This window comes from Kogia breviceps, chromosome 15 (assembly GCF_026419965.1).
Source record: "Kogia breviceps isolate mKogBre1 chromosome 15, mKogBre1 haplotype 1, whole genome shotgun sequence".
NCBI classification, from domain to species: domain Eukaryota; kingdom Metazoa; phylum Chordata; class Mammalia; order Artiodactyla; family Physeteridae; genus Kogia; species Kogia breviceps.
This window is the reverse complement of record NC_081324.1, coordinates 48237971-48254697: the sequence shown is the minus strand read 5'-3', so window position 1 is coordinate 48254697 and position 16727 is coordinate 48237971. Positions and strand designations below refer to the sequence as shown.

Here is a 16727-nt window from a genome sequence, read left to right as displayed (position 1 = left end):
TTTCTTTAACTGAGAAACGGGGATAATACAACCTCTAGTGTGGTCATAAGGATTCAGTGAGTTATGTGCAGGTGAAGTACTTAGCACAGTGCCTTGGGCAGAGCAAACATCAAGTGCATGGCGATTATTATTACTATGTGAAAACTCACCTAATATTTAGAAACCAGTTAAGAACTGGCTTTGCTTCATTCTACTTTTTCTAAAAATACTTCTTAGTAAAGAGCAGGTCAAAGATTATAGTTTGTGTGACTTAGACTAAAGAAATGTATTTCGCTCAAAAAAAAAAAAAAGGTTATTTCAAATACCAAAGGTTCAGGCAATAGTAGCTTTTTTAAGAGTACACTTTTATAACCACCAAGGTAATGACTGATTCAGGAAAAGATTACCAATGAATGTTAAAACCATCAGGTGAAAGTGTGTTGAGGTACAGGGTATTTACAATCTCACAATTTCATCCCATAGATTAGTTATTAATTACAAAGGGATGAACTGCTTTTACACTGGAGAAATTTGGTGACTGTCACCTCAACTGAGTGGTCAGTGTTACCGCTACCAAAGAAAAACCACAACTGACATGCAATAAGATCTACAATAACAAAAAATAAAAACAGAAAATATAAATAAAATTATCATCACCATTACGGGCCAAACAGACCCTTGTGATGTGATGTAATGAGGAAATAACATCCCTATGTAGTATTCTTGCAAAAAAAATTAACTTGACTCTACCAAGCAGATAAATCTAGATTGTGCAACAAACTCCAGAACAACTGACTCTTACTTTTCAAATAGACCAACGTCATGGAACAAAGGAAAAGAAGGAAACAAAGAAAAAGGAAAAAAAAGGGAATATCTTTCTAAATTAGGGTCTAAAGACATTAATAACCAATGCAGCGCTGAGCCTTGATCCCATCCTCTGTGAGGAAAATAAGCATAGCTATAAATATCCTTATTTGGACAACTGGTGAAGTATGGATAACCCTATATACTGGATAATTAAACGCAGGGGAAAAAGTAAGATTGTAACTCAATTATATTTTGATTGACCAGCTCTTTCCTGAAGTACTTTCGCATCTGGGAATCTATTCGTTGTTAAGACCTAAAAACATGAACATAACATCTGACGTGTTTGCTCTGTTGAAATGGATTGGAGTTTCTGTAGAAAGAATGCACAACTGGGTTGCAGTCGTATAAATGGGCATAAGAGGTCAGAAAAGAACAAAGTACACATAATTCTGTGGAGTGTTTGATTGGGACAATACTAGCTGCCCAGAGAGAGTGCTGGGTAAATGTTCACTGATGACAATAACCAGCAGGAAGTCCCAAAGTGGGGCCCTTGCTTTATTGCTTTTAGGAAATTTTACCCACGGAGAATGGATTACCAGTAAAATCATAGAGCAATTTTGTTTTCCTTTCAGCAGACGCGGATGCCCAAGCAGCCTGTGGGAGGAGCCCTGGCTGTCTCCATCTGATACAGTGGTGTGTATTAGTCGCCAATAAGGGGAAATTAAACAACCACGTGAAAGCCTGGCTGGCAGTCATTAGAGTAATTCAGCGTTTGGGCTGCCTCTGTGTTTCAGGGGGATGATTGGAGCCATTCACAGCTTACCTTTAGTTTCAGAAGCCCCCAATATTTTTATTACTAGTGTCCTCAGGCATAGACTTTTTAATTTAAAAAAAGAAAGTTCAGGATGGAAATAGTGCATCACCACAGGAACATCTCTGCCTCAGAAACACATTATAGTTTACCTGTCAATCTTATCACCATGCCAGGTTTATTTTGAGTGTCTGGAACGAGGAAGAGGAAGTAAGGAAGAAAGGTGGTGGCAGCACTGACAGAGGAGTCTTCAGAATCACTAATACCCTGGAAAAGCTGAGGGCCTAATTCCAAAGTGGTACTGACATCTCCAGTTTCTCACCTCTCTGGCTAATAAGAAAGTGATCATTCTGGCCTTGAGTGAGATTTTTCCCTACTTCTTCCAAAGCCATTAATGCCTTACTTTTTGGATTTTTTTGGACAGGTGTCATGGTAGATTCAATTTGGCTACAACTTCTTTGGCACTCTCCCCTCCAGGAGGTGTGTTTTTATCCCCTACCCCTCCTTGAATCTGGGCTGGCTCTGTATCTGCTGAACTAACAGATTCCTGCAGAAGTGCATTGAGTAGTAGCTCCAGGCCTGGCCTTTCTGGGGGACTGTGGCTTCCTTCCTCCCTCTTGGAACCTAGCTCCCACACTGGGAGATACCCAAACCACGTGAAGAGGCCCATGGCCAGTGGGGACTGGCACCCCGGTCACGCCCCAGATGACATCACATGCAGGCCAATCGACACGAGAGGATCACAGAATCAAGAGAGAGAAGAAAATGTTGTAAGCTGCTAAGTTTGGGCATGGTTCGCTCTGCAGCAAGAGAGAACTGAAATTTGTCAACTCACAGGAAGGAAGGTTTATCTTGCTAAACCAAAGCAGAATAACAAAGCTCTCGGCCTAACACTGAGCAGGAACAGAACTGTTCAGAATGAGGGTCGACATCCTTATCCTTTAGTGGGTTTGGATCTCAACACTGGCCTCAGCTTTTAGGCCTCTTTTTTTTTTTTTTCTGTACGCGGGCCTCTCACTGTTGTGGCCTCTCCCGTTGCGGAGCACAGGCTCCGGATGCACAGGCTCAGCGGCCATGGCTCACGGGCTCAGCCGCTCCGCGGTATGTGGGATCTTCCCAGACCGGGGCACGAACCCGTGTCCCCTGCATCGGCAGGCGGATTCTCAACCACTGCGCCACCAGGGAAGCCCTAGGCCTCTTTTTAATGTTCGACACAGAAAATTTTAAAATAGAAAAATTTCGTTTTAATACCGCCTCACCCCAACACGTGTGTTTCACACAGACCTTATTTTTTAAACAGAGTTTATTGTATTTAATACATTATAAAATTTGAAAAATTGTAGGAAAGCAGCAGACTCAAACTGGAGCAACTCTAACAAGTAATAATTCTGGCCCCTTTGCAAAACTGATCGGTTTAAAAACAGTCATGTTCACATCTGTGAGGCGGACAAAAAAGTGTGACTTCTGTACAAACTACATTTAAAATTTCATGTCTAACGTCTTTCGAATGCAGTGTGCTCATGCGAGTTGTTTTTGAAGTCCTGCCCAGTCCCCCGTCTAAAGAGAGACATGAAACTTCCATATGCAAAGAAATGCGATTCTAAGTGTTCCGGTTTTTTTAAAAAAGGAAAAAGAAGGACAAAGGAAAAAGAAAGAATGGATGGCTGTCGGCAATGGAAACTGTAAGGAGATGCGTCCTCACTGCTCATGGCTTGTTTATTGGTCAGAGGCCTTGGGAGGCCCAGGACACTTCACGGCCATCACAGCACCAACTGTAGCTACCACCTTTTTTTCTTTTTTTTGCATTTCCTACCTTTTGACATATATATATATATATTTATATATTTTTTACACCTTGAGGATATCACTATTCCAATTGTTCCCATATGAATACAGGTGTGGTCTCTATTGGATATAAATGTGTCTTTTATTCAATTTTAGGTCCAGGACTTGGTTTGCTGTCCCAACTGCACATAAATGTCCCTTTTTTGTTTGCATTATTTGTTGTGTATGTTTTCTCCTTTTTGCATAAGAAATAGGTCCACTTAGTCCAGAGGCTCTTGCTTTATCCGGATGACAGAGGGTCCACGGGGCGTCCGCCTCAGTTCCCGCCGCAGGACGTATTCGCTGAACTGAGATGAGTCCACTCCTCCCCCACAGGAGCCCACGATTTCAAATCCTCTTTGCTGCAACCTCTCGAGGACCTGCGAGGGACCGATACAAGCATGCAGTTAGGGGTGAGCTAGGTCCATTGGCCACATAAACAGCCCAAAGACTGTCCCAAAGTTTGAGATCACGTGCAGCTCTGGTTCTTATCCAACCCTTAAATCTCTCTGTTTTTCTGCTTTCAAACAAAGCTCTGGATTACAGGGCAGGAGGGAGCAAGCAAACGTTTTTAATACCTAAAATGTTCCTTCACACGCTAGCTTTACACATGCCAAGTTCGTTTACTATTACAACCACCTTGCATAATGGGTGGAGTTAGTCCATTTGACAGATGAGAAAACTGAGGCTCACTCCTAGTAAGTGATGGAATTGGGTGTCCAACTTAGGTCTCTTTGGCCTCAAATCCCATGTTTTTTGCAATGTGCAACTCCACCTTCTCTATAGAAGGAGAGGGTTCACATTTCAAAGCTCATTTACCACTAACATATATTCGATGAGATGATAAAGACTATGGAGAGACAGTGATATTATCTAAATTTACTCCATCGGTGATTCAGCCTCAACTCATTCACTCTTGACTGGGCCATTGTTCAAATTTCCTATACTGAGTTAATATATTTCAGCTTGAAAGACTGATGCAATTTCAACAGCAGAAGAAATGGACTATTGAAGACAGTCGAGGTTTATCTACAGCTTTTCAAGTCGTGGCTTTTGAAATAGTTCTATTGCCTTGGGTGTATCCAGGGAGGCAAGAATAAATGCAATGGTTGTATATGATCTGTATTAGAAAATATATCCAAATATAAAGATGTTCTAAACTTCTCATACAAACATAACCCATATAATCTCTGATTTTGAAATCAAATACCTAATGCCAGAAAGATCCCTGGGTCTGTCACTACTTGTCTGACTCTCTTGAATGCAGGAAACATTTCCTGCAACTCTTAGATACGCAGAAATACAGGAAACTGATCTAGAGCATTCTGTTTCTTTAGGAATCCAACAAATATTAGACTTGCAAATGTTCCCTGCCAGGATTCTGGATGTAATTAAATTATATCTACACCACTCTAAAGGCAAGATGACTCAATCATAACTTTAGAAAAAATGCCTGGCTCATTTTTGGAACAAAGTGAAATGTTACCAAATAACTCTCAAAATATAATTACAGTGAATCCTTACTATGTCTTTTTTTGAACTATTATTTTTTGGTTGGCTACTTTTGCATGTAATGTAATCTGCTATTTTGCAAAATAGCTAACTAGATGAGATGGGAAAGCAAGAGTATGCATTCTAAAAATTAAAACTCAAATGGTGGCAAATTAAAAAAAAAAAACACAAGTCCTTATGGGAACAAAATGAACACTCTTCCCTGCAGTGTCTACTTCTGTACATAAATTCACAATGCATATGCACACCAGGCAGCGGAAGGACACTATGAAGAAAACAATCTCTAAGTTCAGAATCAAGCACATTAAGATGTGCTTTGGTAGCAGGTGAATAAAACGGTGAACAGCTCACTCTCAGGAGATTTCCCCAGTAGAGGCAGGAATGTAGCTTGTCAGCAAGAAACACCCCAGTCTGCTTGGCCAAACCACCGCCTTGGAAAGGATTTTTTGCCTTGATCAGGAGAGAAATTACAAAGGTAGAGGAAGCTGAACAATAAGGGACTTAACTCTGATATCGTTTGTCTTTCAGTGTTGTTAGGTCGCTAAATTGCTAATATAAGGAAGTCCCTAAGCTTCCTCCCCAGAGGGTCTAATATGCATACGATAATTATTCAATATGATCCAATGTTACCTTGAAGATGGTAAAGCTTATTCCAGTGTAATGCAGATAGCTTATGCTTCTTGACCGTTCCTTTTTTAAAAAGAGATTTCCCTTTTTATTTTAATTAATTAATTTATGGCTGTGTTGGGTTTTTGTTGCTGTGCGCGGGCTTCTCTTATTGCAGAGCACAGGCTCTAGGCACGCGGGCTTCAGTATCTGTGGCTCAAAGGCTCTAGAGCTCAGGCTCAGTAGTTGTGGCGCAGGGGCTTAGTTGCTCCGCGGTATGTGGGATCTTCCCAGACCGGGGCTTGAGCCTGTGTCCCTTGCATTGGCAGGCGGATTCTTAACCACTGCGCCACCAGGGAAGCCCTTGACGGTTCCTTTTTAAGCCACAACTCGTTAATAGCAAAGCTCCTTAAAGTCAGTGATCATTTGGGAATATTAAAATCACTTGGGTAGCTCTCAGGGCTCCTGAGCCTTACCCCAAAGCCAATGAATGCCTAGAGGGTGGTACCTGTCCTCTAGCTGGAGCAGGAACTTGTGTGGCCACATCATATGATGAAATTAATCCATATGAAAATCCACATCTGATCAGACTCAATGATTGGGAAACATGTCAGGCTTGTGAATTTCTGATAGTTATTCAGTGGCCCTAGGGATGGGGCCCTAGAGAAGCAATGAAATGCTGTCTAGGGAGAGCTGAGGGAGGGGGGAGGAGCAGGGCATGGGGAGGAGGGCAAAGGCTTTCAGGGCTCTAGAGCCTTTTTGAAATCGCTGAGGCCCCACTCAGGAACTGCACAGGGCGGTTCAGGGTGCGACTCCGGGCCTGCACAGCCCAGGGGGGCCACCCGCTGCCGGCTGGGGTGTGTGCCTTCCTCTGGCGCGCCCGGGGCTCATTGTCTGCCAGTTTCCTGCTGCTCTGCTCTCAGACACCTGATCACAACATTTTAAAATGATAAATAGTTGTGAAACCATCCTCAAGAGGCAGAATGCTAGAGTGGGTGCTTCCAGTCTTGGAATTTGGGGGAGAGGTTTTGTTGGCTCAATACTGAATAAAGCCATGGACCCATTCCAATTAAAAAGGCAGAGAAAAGCCCCCAAACCCTCACTCCATTGACTTAAAATCGTTTTGAATCACACAGACCTGGAGTCAAGACCCAGGTGTGCTTCTGTTTTCTCATCAGCCAGACAGGGAATTAACAGTGCTTACCTGTTAGGGTTGGTGTAAGAAGACAAGCACGGTCAATGCTTGGCCCAGGGCTGGCACGCGTCAGTTAGGAAGGTGACCACAATCACCGAAGTCTAAGGCACGTGGCCTCTCACACCTTGTCAGCCAAACTTCTGAATTCTGCCCTTAAGTCTTCTCCCATAAACTTCTCTATCTCAGAAAATACTAATTCCATTCACCCAGTTCCTCCATCAAAAATCTTAGTCATCTTTGCTTCTGTCCTACAACCCAGAGCCATTGTCAGAAAACCTTGTCAGCTCTACATTCAAGATATTTGGGGCGGTCCAGTGGTTAGGACCCCGCGCTCTCACTGCCGAGGGCCCGGGTTCAATCCCTGGACAGGGAACTAAGGTCCCCCAAGCTATGCGGTGCCTCCAAAACAAAAACCAAACAAAATTACTTTAGAACTTCCCTGCCAGTCCAGTGGCTAAGACTCCGTGCGTCCACTGCAGGGGGCACGGGTTCAATCCCTGGTCGGGGAACTAAAACTCCACATGGCGTGTAGCGCAGCCAAAAAAAAAAGATATTCAGAGTCAGAAACGTCTCAGTTATTGCTTGGACCAGCTTGCTAACTGGTCCCCTTGGCTCCCCCTGGTTTCCACCTGTTGCTGGAATATTCACTTTCAAATACGAGTTACAACGGGTCACTCTCTTGCTCAAAATCCTCAAATGGCTTTCCATTTGACTCATACAAGCAAGGGACCCAAACCCAAAAGAAACCAACACAAAGAATCCCAGAGCTCTTCCCACCCTCTGTGGGGCCCTCCACCATCTGTCCCTGGGGGGGCTCTGCACTACCCACCCCACCTTTACTTGCTTCAAGCCACGCTGGCTTTCCTGATACTCCTCAGTATGTCAAGCACATGCCAGGATACCCTGCCCTAGGCATCCTCTTCTCACCACCTGCCCATCATTTAGGTTGGTTATTGTTTGCACCCTCCCACCCCCATTCCCGTAATGTAAGTTCCATGAAAAGAGGGCTGTTGTCTGTTTTCTTCCCTTCTGTATCTCCAGTGCTCATACCAGCACCCGGCACAAGGTAGATGTTCAATAAATGTTTGTGGAATGACTGAATGACTGCTGTAGAGGGGGGAACGGTTTACGCCCTCCAACCATGTAAGGGTTCTCCAGCTGCCTGGAGGAAAGGTACCACGTGAAAGCAAGGTAACAGCATTAAGAGCAACATTCCATGCCACACAATGTGTGACGACGCTATACCTGGACTGAGTTGAGGTGACAGTAGCCATTCAGTGGAAATCTGATGACGTGTGTTGAGTCGTGATTCCAGCCTGCATTGACGGAGTTACACATCACGTCGCCGATCTCTGGAAACACTTCTTCTATCAAAGATTTGTCACCGCTGAGCGTGATCCTTTCTCCGAGGTCTGGGGCAACACGTACCACGAGGCACTCACAGGGCCTTGAAAAGCGACCGGTTTCTCTGTCCTGTTTCCATCTTTCCATCTCCAACAACATGGGCTGAAGCTGAAAATATTTTGCCTCTTCATATAACAAAGTGTAGTCCTGGAAAAAAAAAAAAAAAAGGTATTTCACAGTGTAAAATGCAAACATAAGGTGCCAAAAAAATGTCCACATATGAGAGGTGAATTTTTCACCCCTGTCATTTCAATAATCAAATCTGGGTGTAAATTTTTCACTCATATAACACTTTCGTACAGACTCAATTTGCATTCATTCATTCATTCAGTGATTATAATAGGAGCTAAGGGCGTTAAGGGGCAGGTGGGACCCTTCTAAGTGCTTTCATGAAATCCCCATAATTGCCCAGTGACTTGGGAACCAGTTTTATTCCCATTTTGCAGATGAGAAAACTAGGATGTGAAAGGATTCACCAAAACTTTTCTCTTTTTGTAGAAAAATGCCTTTGGGTATTTACAGTTTGTGCCCGTGAGAATCCACTTTATGGCCTCCGGATGGAATGCCTATATGGGTCAAGGCGAGGGAGGCATAGCTGTGCACCATTCACCAGGAGCCTACGCTCCTTGTCACCTTCAGTGGCAGCTCCAGAACTTCTCACAGGAGGGGGACGGGCAGGGCCATGGTGGAGGCGGGGCTGGAGAGCGGGTGGATGGGCACCTGGAGGGCACGCATGCTGTTTTTACCTAAACTTGCGGGATGGGTGATGGTTTGGGGGAGGCTGATGGAGGACGCACTGCCCTCCACCAGCCCTTTGGTGCCCCCACCACAAAGAGAGGGAGGCAAACAAAGTGAGAGAGCCTCAGGCCTGGGCTCCCGAAAGACAGCTGTGCAGGAAAGGAAACTAGTCCACTTCTGAAAACGCAGTCACCCAGTCTTCGGGCGTGGTTTCTTTTTCTCTTGTCTTAAAAAAAAAAAAATCCATTAAAACACACACAAGCCACTGAATGGGAGGACCAAAGAGGATGATGGGGAGGCAGCAGCTTAGGAAGAATGTTATCAAGCAGGTCAATATTATGTCTAAATGTAACTATGGCCACAATCATCTCTGGCTGTGAGGTACATGGACACTTGTCCAGACACGCTGGTTGAGAACATTTTAATCAACTGACACGCATTTCGCCTTCCTTCCACGGGCTGGAGCTGGCAGGCGGTGCCCAGTGCCTGCAGGAGAGCCAACGCCTGAGCCCAGGGCTCGAGGGCCGCCCGAGGCCTCAGGACGGAGCATAGGAGGGTGTGACTTCAGGAGAGCTGCTTTATTTGGCACTTTGCTTTTTCTTGCAAATCAACAGCTGGAGCATTAGTCAAGGCTTCCACAGAAAACAGAGTGGGGTGGGGGGGCAAGAAAGTACGAGTGGGTCCCTAGCTGGATCGTCTACCTTCCGTGCTGAGAAACTCGGGCCAGGTGGAAGACACGACCTGGACGCTGGCCCGCAGAAGGGGCTGCTGCTTTACTCTGTCGTCTCCGAGCAACCCCATCACTACAGGAGCCTGGCTCCCTGCAGGAGTGCAGACCACTGCTCCCATAATCTCATTTCACCTGCTTCGCCTCCTGTCTCACAGGAGATACTGCTCGGTTTGAGACGTCAAGAACCAAGCTGCAGTGTGGTCGCTCTGAGGGCAGAACCGAGCCCCCAGCCCAGCCCAGCCTGAGGGTAGAAGTGAGGGAACTGCAGGTTCCTCCTGGTCAACCTGGGGACCCCACTACCGTGTCCTGGCCGTCTTTGAAGTCCACCAACTGTGACACACTGACCTTAATATCGTACTTACTCATCAAGATGACAGCTCTCAAGGAGATTTGAACAGTACTGAGAGTTACACGAGCAACAGAAGTGAGAACTTCTGCTACTGCTTTTTATTTTCCTGTGAGATTTAATTACAAATTTTAGCATGAAAAAGAATCTGGACTCCAGTGAAAAACATGCCATCAAGTCTTCAGATCTTAAAAGTGCTCACAGCAGTCTTCTTGACCAACCTTGACCCTTGGCGTCAAGGAGGAATCCTTTCTAATATCACTGAGTAGTGATCATTCAGCCTCTGACTGAATGCTTCCAGAGGTGGGAAGCTTACTACTTAACAAGGCACAGTATTTACTTTGTTTGAAGCTGTGATTGTTGTAAATGTCTCTGTTAGAATGACCTGAATTTCCTGTAACTTCAACTTATTTGTTCTTAATTCCATCCTCTGGGGTTTCAGCGATCTTAATCTTTGACGTGTTAACCCTTCAAACATTTGAAGACAACTGTTATGTCTAAATATTATTCAGGCTGAAAATACCCAATCGTTTCAGCTCCTTTTCATTGGTTATGACTTTGAAGTTCTTCAACATCTAGTACGTACAGCTGACCCTTGAACAACACGGGTTTGAACTACAGGGGTCCACTTACATGTGGACTTTTTTCACTAAATAGGTACCAGAGCGCGACATGATCTGCAGTTGGTTGAATCTGCAGATGTGTAACTGCAGACACAGAGGGCCGATTAAGTCATATGCAGATTTTCAACTGCGAGGAGGACTGGCCCCCCAATCCTTGCATTGTTCGTGGGTCAACTGTACTTGAATTTGTCAACACGCTGCCTAAAACCCAAACCAGAATGGAACCTAACATTTCAGATGTGATCTCATAAGTGCACTGCACCACCTTTGCTTGGCTGGACACTGTAACTGCTATGAATGCAGTCTGTATTAGTTCTCTGTTGCTGCTGTAATAATTACCACCGGGTTTAGTAGCTTAAAACAACATGAACTTATTCTCCTATAGTTCTAGGAATCAGAAGTCCAAGATGAGTCACTAAGGCTGTGTTTATTCTGGAAGCTCTCGGGGAGAATCCATTTCCTTGCCTTTTCCAGCTTCTCTCGTTAAGACAGCATCAACCATATATCTTGCTTAGCCTCATATTCAGTAAAAGATAGGTTATTCACAGACCTATTATCCTGTTTAAATAATGTAAAATCCTAGAATACATATTTTTAAAATAAAAGAAATATTTTTTTTTGAGATTTGCAATAATTCTGAGAGGCCGAAAGATCAAGATCTCATTTTACAGGTAAATACATTGGGCTTCCCTGAGACCTTGGAGAGAAGTACACGGAACAGGAAAGTAAATGTGGGTGGACTCCAAAAGACAGACGGGCCATTTTTCAAAAGCTTATTTCTTGATTAAATATTTGAATTCAGAAGACATTTTCCATACAGGGAGGAAAGTGATATACACAGTGTATTGGTTTCCTACTGCTGCTGTCAGAAATTACCACAGATTTGGTGGGGTAAAACAGCACAAATTTATTCTCTTGCAGCTCTGGAGGTCAGAAGTCTGAAACGGGTCTCACAGAACAAAGATGGGGTATTGGCAGAGCTGCCTTTTTTTCTGGAGGTTCTAGGGGAGAATCAGGTTCCTCGCGTTTTCCAGCTTCCGGGGCTGCCCACACATTCCTTGGCTCGTGGCTATAACCATCACACCACTTCCTTCCTGATACCTCCTCTGACTCTGACCCTCCAGCCTTCCTCTTTCACTTCTAAGGACTCCCGTGGTTCCATTGGGTCCACCTGGGTTATCCTGGATAATCTCCCCATCTCCAAACCCTTAAACTTCATCACATCTGCAAGGTCCCTTTTGCCACGTAAGGTGACATTCACAGGTTCTGGGGATTAGGATGTAGACACCTTTGGGGGCCATAACTCAGCCTACCACACACGGCTTCTAGTTCCACAAAACCGCTGAAAGGCTTATTTCACGCCTAATGTACTTGAAGTTTCACAGGTCCTTCCACTCAAAAGGCAACTCGGCCACTCACTCGTTCATTTTAAGACCTGTTTATGTGCAGCGGCCAGGCCAGGTACCATGGGCACAGAGAGGGTTTTTCTACGAGGAATGCATCCAACTCCTCCCAGGAGCTCTAGAAGCTCTTCTCCTACCCACACTCGGGATAGGGGATCCTGCTCCTGGGTCTCTCGGGCCACGCTTGGTTCCCCAGAAGGCAGGGTATGTATGTATCTGGGCACGTGCAAAGAGGAGGCGCCAAGAAAATGAGGGGAAATGAAAGGATTTTATATTTTACATTTCAACAATAGCATCCATGTAGTAATCATAAACAAAAACAGATCCTTATAAAACTTTGCTTTAAAAACATTTGTTTTTTAGGGGGACGTGGGCCATCACAGTTTTTTCAGTGTTTGAGGTTTGGGACCTCTAAGGTTCTTAATTTCCCTGGCTCTGTAACCCTCCTTTCCTCGCTCCCTTCCTTCCTTTTTTTTTTTTCTTTTCTCCTTTTCTGCGGTACGCAGGCCTCTCACTATTGTGGTCTCTCCCGCTGCGGAGCACAGGCTCTGGAGGCGCAGGCTCAGCGGCCACGGCTCACGGGCCCAGCCGCTCCACGGCATGTGGGATCTTCCCGGACCGGGGCACGAACCCGTGTCCCCTGCATCGGCAGGCGGACTCTCAACCACTGCGCCACCAGGGAAGCCCCCTTCCTTCCTTTTTTCCTTCCTTTCAATTTTCTTTTTTTAGAGCAGTTTTGTTCACAGCAAAGCTGAGCAGAAGGTAGAGAGGTCTCCCACATGCCCCTCCCCCACCCATGCACAGCCTCCCCGGCTGCCCACAGCCTCCACCAGGCTGGTCCATTTGTTACAATCTATGAACTTACACTGACACATCATAACCGAGGTCCTCATATTAGGGTTCACTCTCGCTGTTGAACACTGTGTGGGTTTGGACAACTGTCTGATGACATGTATCCAGCATTATAATATCATACAAGGTGGTTTCACTGCCCTAAAACTCCTCTGTGCTCCGCCTGGTCTGCTCTCCCCGCCCCCAAACCCCTTCCTTTTCTTCAAAGCCCAGGAGGACGGGCCCATCACTCCTTTTGCCCTGCTACCACCTGGTACTTCCAGCCAGGAGTCTTCCCTGTTCAGCACCATCTGAACACCATCTTCCAGCTCCTCCGACCCCTCCTTTTCCTGGGTCAAGGATGCCCAGCCCTGAAGGTAACGCGAGAGGTGGCAAGGTCCCTTCTCTACCCGGCCACTGACTCCACCCCCCACTCTCTGACTCTCCCAGAGAAAAGCTAAAGTGTCCACAGGTGACAATGACAGCGTGCCGATGGCAGATCCATGTGCATCTGGAAGCCACACCCTGGCACGGCAAGTCACCGGGTCACGAGGCTGCAGGAGTTAGGGCTGCTGTGCAGGTGTGGCGTGTGGCCAGGGCTGGTGTGTCATCTGACAGGGCGCTGGCGTTGGCGCTGGCTGCTACCTCTGGTTCCTGCAGCTTGTCCTGCCTCAGAGGGAGTGTCCTGGGGAGAGGGAGAGAAGCGGGCCTCGGCAGGCGTACCAGGAGCAACGGTCTCTGCAGCAGGGACGCAAACTCTAGGTGGCAGAGCTGAGACCGTGGGCGGGGGCCGACATCCTGAGTGGGCACTCTCTCAGGTGCTAGGGAAGAAGAAACTTCCGACTGGGGGGGGGGGGGAGGTCTCCCCAGCTCAGCACTCTGCCTCCTCTGAGAAAGTCTGTTCCTCAGGAGTGAGTACCTAGAAGCCATGTCTGTGTTGCTGCAGCTGATTGGCTAAGGCACCAGCATTGGAGCCAAGTGGAGCCAATCAGATGGTCTCTCTGTGGAACCAAAAAAGGGGAGAGAGACCCTGGGCATTGCTGGGGCAGAGCCAGGTTAAGGGCGGCGTTCTAGAAGCCCACAGACTCCCACAACCAAGGTCCTCAGAGCTGCCCTGGTGTTTCCACCCCTGAGAGAAATGTTCCCATTAATTCTGTGAGATAAACGAGAATCCTTCCCATAAATCCTTCCTTCCTCTTTTCCTGAAGCTGGGACATTTTGCAATGTCTGGAGACATTGTTGGTTCTATAACTGGGCGGGGTTGGGTGCTACTGGCATGTAGTGGGTAGAGGCCGGGGATGCTACTCAATGTCCGACAATGCATGGGACAGCCCTACCACAACAATGATGAGGCTTGAAATGTTAATACTGTGAGCTGAGAAACTCTGAGCTAGAGAGGAATCATTTCTGTTGCAACTACAGGAACACAGAACGTACCCTGATTCAGTGGTCACTCCTAGTATCATTAATGGTGACTCAGCCACATGTGTTTGCTAATGTGACGTAATATGAAGTACCCAACATCACTCACCAAAATATTTAACTTAAACCTATCAAGTCTTTAGATACAAGTTGCAGTTTACAGGAAATGAGAGGTTAGCGTAATGAGCTCACATGACAAAGCAACAAGACAAATCCAGATAGTGGGCCATTGTGTAGGGCAACTGGCCCGGCCTCTTCAGCAAGTCAGCATCATGTAAAAAGGGACTATGCTAGATAATGAAAGGAAGGGATATAACTAGGTTCATCGAGGTCTCGGATCAGATACCAGCTTGGAAAAACCACACAGAAGGGACTTTCCTGGTGGTTCAGTGGGTAAGAATCTGCCTGCCAACGCAGGGCACAGGGGTTCAATCCCTGGTCCGGGAAGAACCCCCATGCCGCAGAGCAACTAAGCCCGTGCACCGCAACTACTGAGCCTGTGCTCTAGAGCCTGCGAGCCGCAACTCCTGAGCCTGCGTGTCACAACTACTGCAGCCCACGCGCCTAGAGCCTGTGCTCAACAAGAGAAGCCACCACAATGGGAAGCCTGCACACTGCAATGAAGAGTAGCCCCCGCTCACCACTAGAGAAAGCCTGCGCGCGGAAACAAAAACCCGATGCAGCCAAAAATAAAATAAAAAATAAAGAATCCCTGGATCAAAAAAAAACCAACAACCCACATAGAAAGGACATTCTGGGGGTCAACCAGGGAAATATGAATATGGCTGCAGTATTAGAGGAAATAAAATTTTATTAAAATGGAAAGGTAGAGATATTGTCTGAAATAAGCATAGCAAAAGACCCAGAAGCCTACGCACTAAAGTTTTAACATCGGCAATCTCTGAGTGGTGGGAATATACTGTTGAAACTTTTCTTTTTGCTTGTCTATTTTTCCAGGTTTCCTACAACGTACATATACTTGTTCTGCAATATTAAAAGGTTATTAGAAATAACTAATAGACTTTTGAACTTAAGCCAGGGAGACGTAAGCTGGAGGCTGTCTGCTAGCAAATTTTTCTTTATCTAAGAAGGGGACACATCTATCCAGAGACCACAAAAGATGTTAGCCACATGCGGGCACTTACCAAAGGGGTTCAGAAAAGAACCCTAGAGAGGGGTAATTTTATGGTTCCCCATCAAAAAAGAAACCAAAGCTCTGGACTCCTGATGTGCTGGGAATTCCAACTGTGTGCATGCGTGTGTATATGGGTGTGTGCATCCACACACGCCCGTGCATGCCTGGGAGTGAGCAGAAAACAGAGCAACAGTGAACAAATCAGTATAATTAGGGGTGAGGGGAAATGAAGGGAAGTTTTATTATTATCCATAATAAAACACGGCAGAGAAGTTCTACAGTCACTCATCTAGAGAACAGATTCCAACGCCTTTCAGTGGGAGCAGTGCACAGGCAGCTGCCACTTAAGTGGTGTTCTGAAGTATGAAATTATCTAAATTGTTAAATGGGTATCTAGCTCAGACAGCACATTTGCAGAACGAGATTTTCAGGGTCGTAGGATGCTGTGATTTCAAGATTTCATGCATTTGCTTAACCCAGCGTTAAATAGCTGGAGAGAGGAGCAGGTCATCAAGGAAGGCTCTCCCTGCAAACCCAGTAAGAGAGATTCTCTCCACAAGCCAAACGCCGTGTCCCTTTTCCAAGGTCAGGAGATAAACTCTGCAAAGGAAGAAAGCACTATAGTACTGCTCAGGGACGGGCAGACTGCGCCCATCTGTGTGCACCCACGTGTGTGACTCGCACAGACTGCGGTGGATGCACTTCCATCATCACCTGTTCTTCGGCTGCTCTGGCAGGTTCCAGACTCCCTGTAATTTACAGCCTGTCTGTCACCCAGAGGTTCTGTGGGAAACATTTCAGGGCCCTGGGATACGTGCGTTTCATTTGACATGCTTTTTGTCTTTTTCCCCAAGTGTGGGCTACAGTTAAAACCTTAAGCAATTAAAGGGTGTGTTCTGTGCTTACAGCTGATGAACGGCAGGTCTTTCAGAGCTCTGTAATCCCAAGGGAGCACCAAAGGTACACAGAAGCACCCATCCCAATCCTAGCCAGGGGTGGGGGGCTGGGGGTGGTGACTGGGTGAGTCCTTAAGGAATGGGCCACAGCTTATCTCCCATGCAGTTTTTCTCTCCCCAGCATCTAACCTGAATATTCTTGGAGGAAAAATAATGCCTGCCACATTTAAATGTGTTTAAAACACCTAGCTCTGTTTCTGGAACATACTGCAACTAAAAACAAATGGCTATTATAATTTTCCGACTGTAATTCCCCGTAAATTGTTCTACATCCCCTGGAGTCTGCATCTCTTTTAATCATGGAAATTATATATTAATATATTACCCTGACAAGTAGCTTAGGATGATGATATTACATACATACATGTTTAATAATTTCCATTTAGTCCTACATGATTTTAAATG

At 45.8% G+C, this 16727-nt stretch overlaps 1 protein-coding gene across 4 annotated transcripts in view; it reads right to left on the bottom strand.

Moving 5' to 3' along the window:
• Positions 1-2818: 2818 nt before the first annotated feature.
• Positions 2819-16727, bottom strand: part of KCTD1 (potassium channel tetramerization domain containing 1) — a 178521-nt gene continuing 164612 nt past the window's right edge. For all 4 annotated transcript variants that reach the window (XM_067014859.1, XM_067014858.1, XM_059039394.2 and 1 more), the window contains exons 4-5: positions 7980-8285; positions 2819-3801 (exon numbers count right to left, since the gene is read on the bottom strand). In XM_067014859.1, coding sequence (XP_066870960.1) covers positions 3643-3801; positions 7980-8285 — 465 coding nt within the window. In that variant the 3' untranslated portion in view covers positions 2819-3642. The remainder of the gene's footprint in view (positions 3802-7979; positions 8286-16727) is intronic.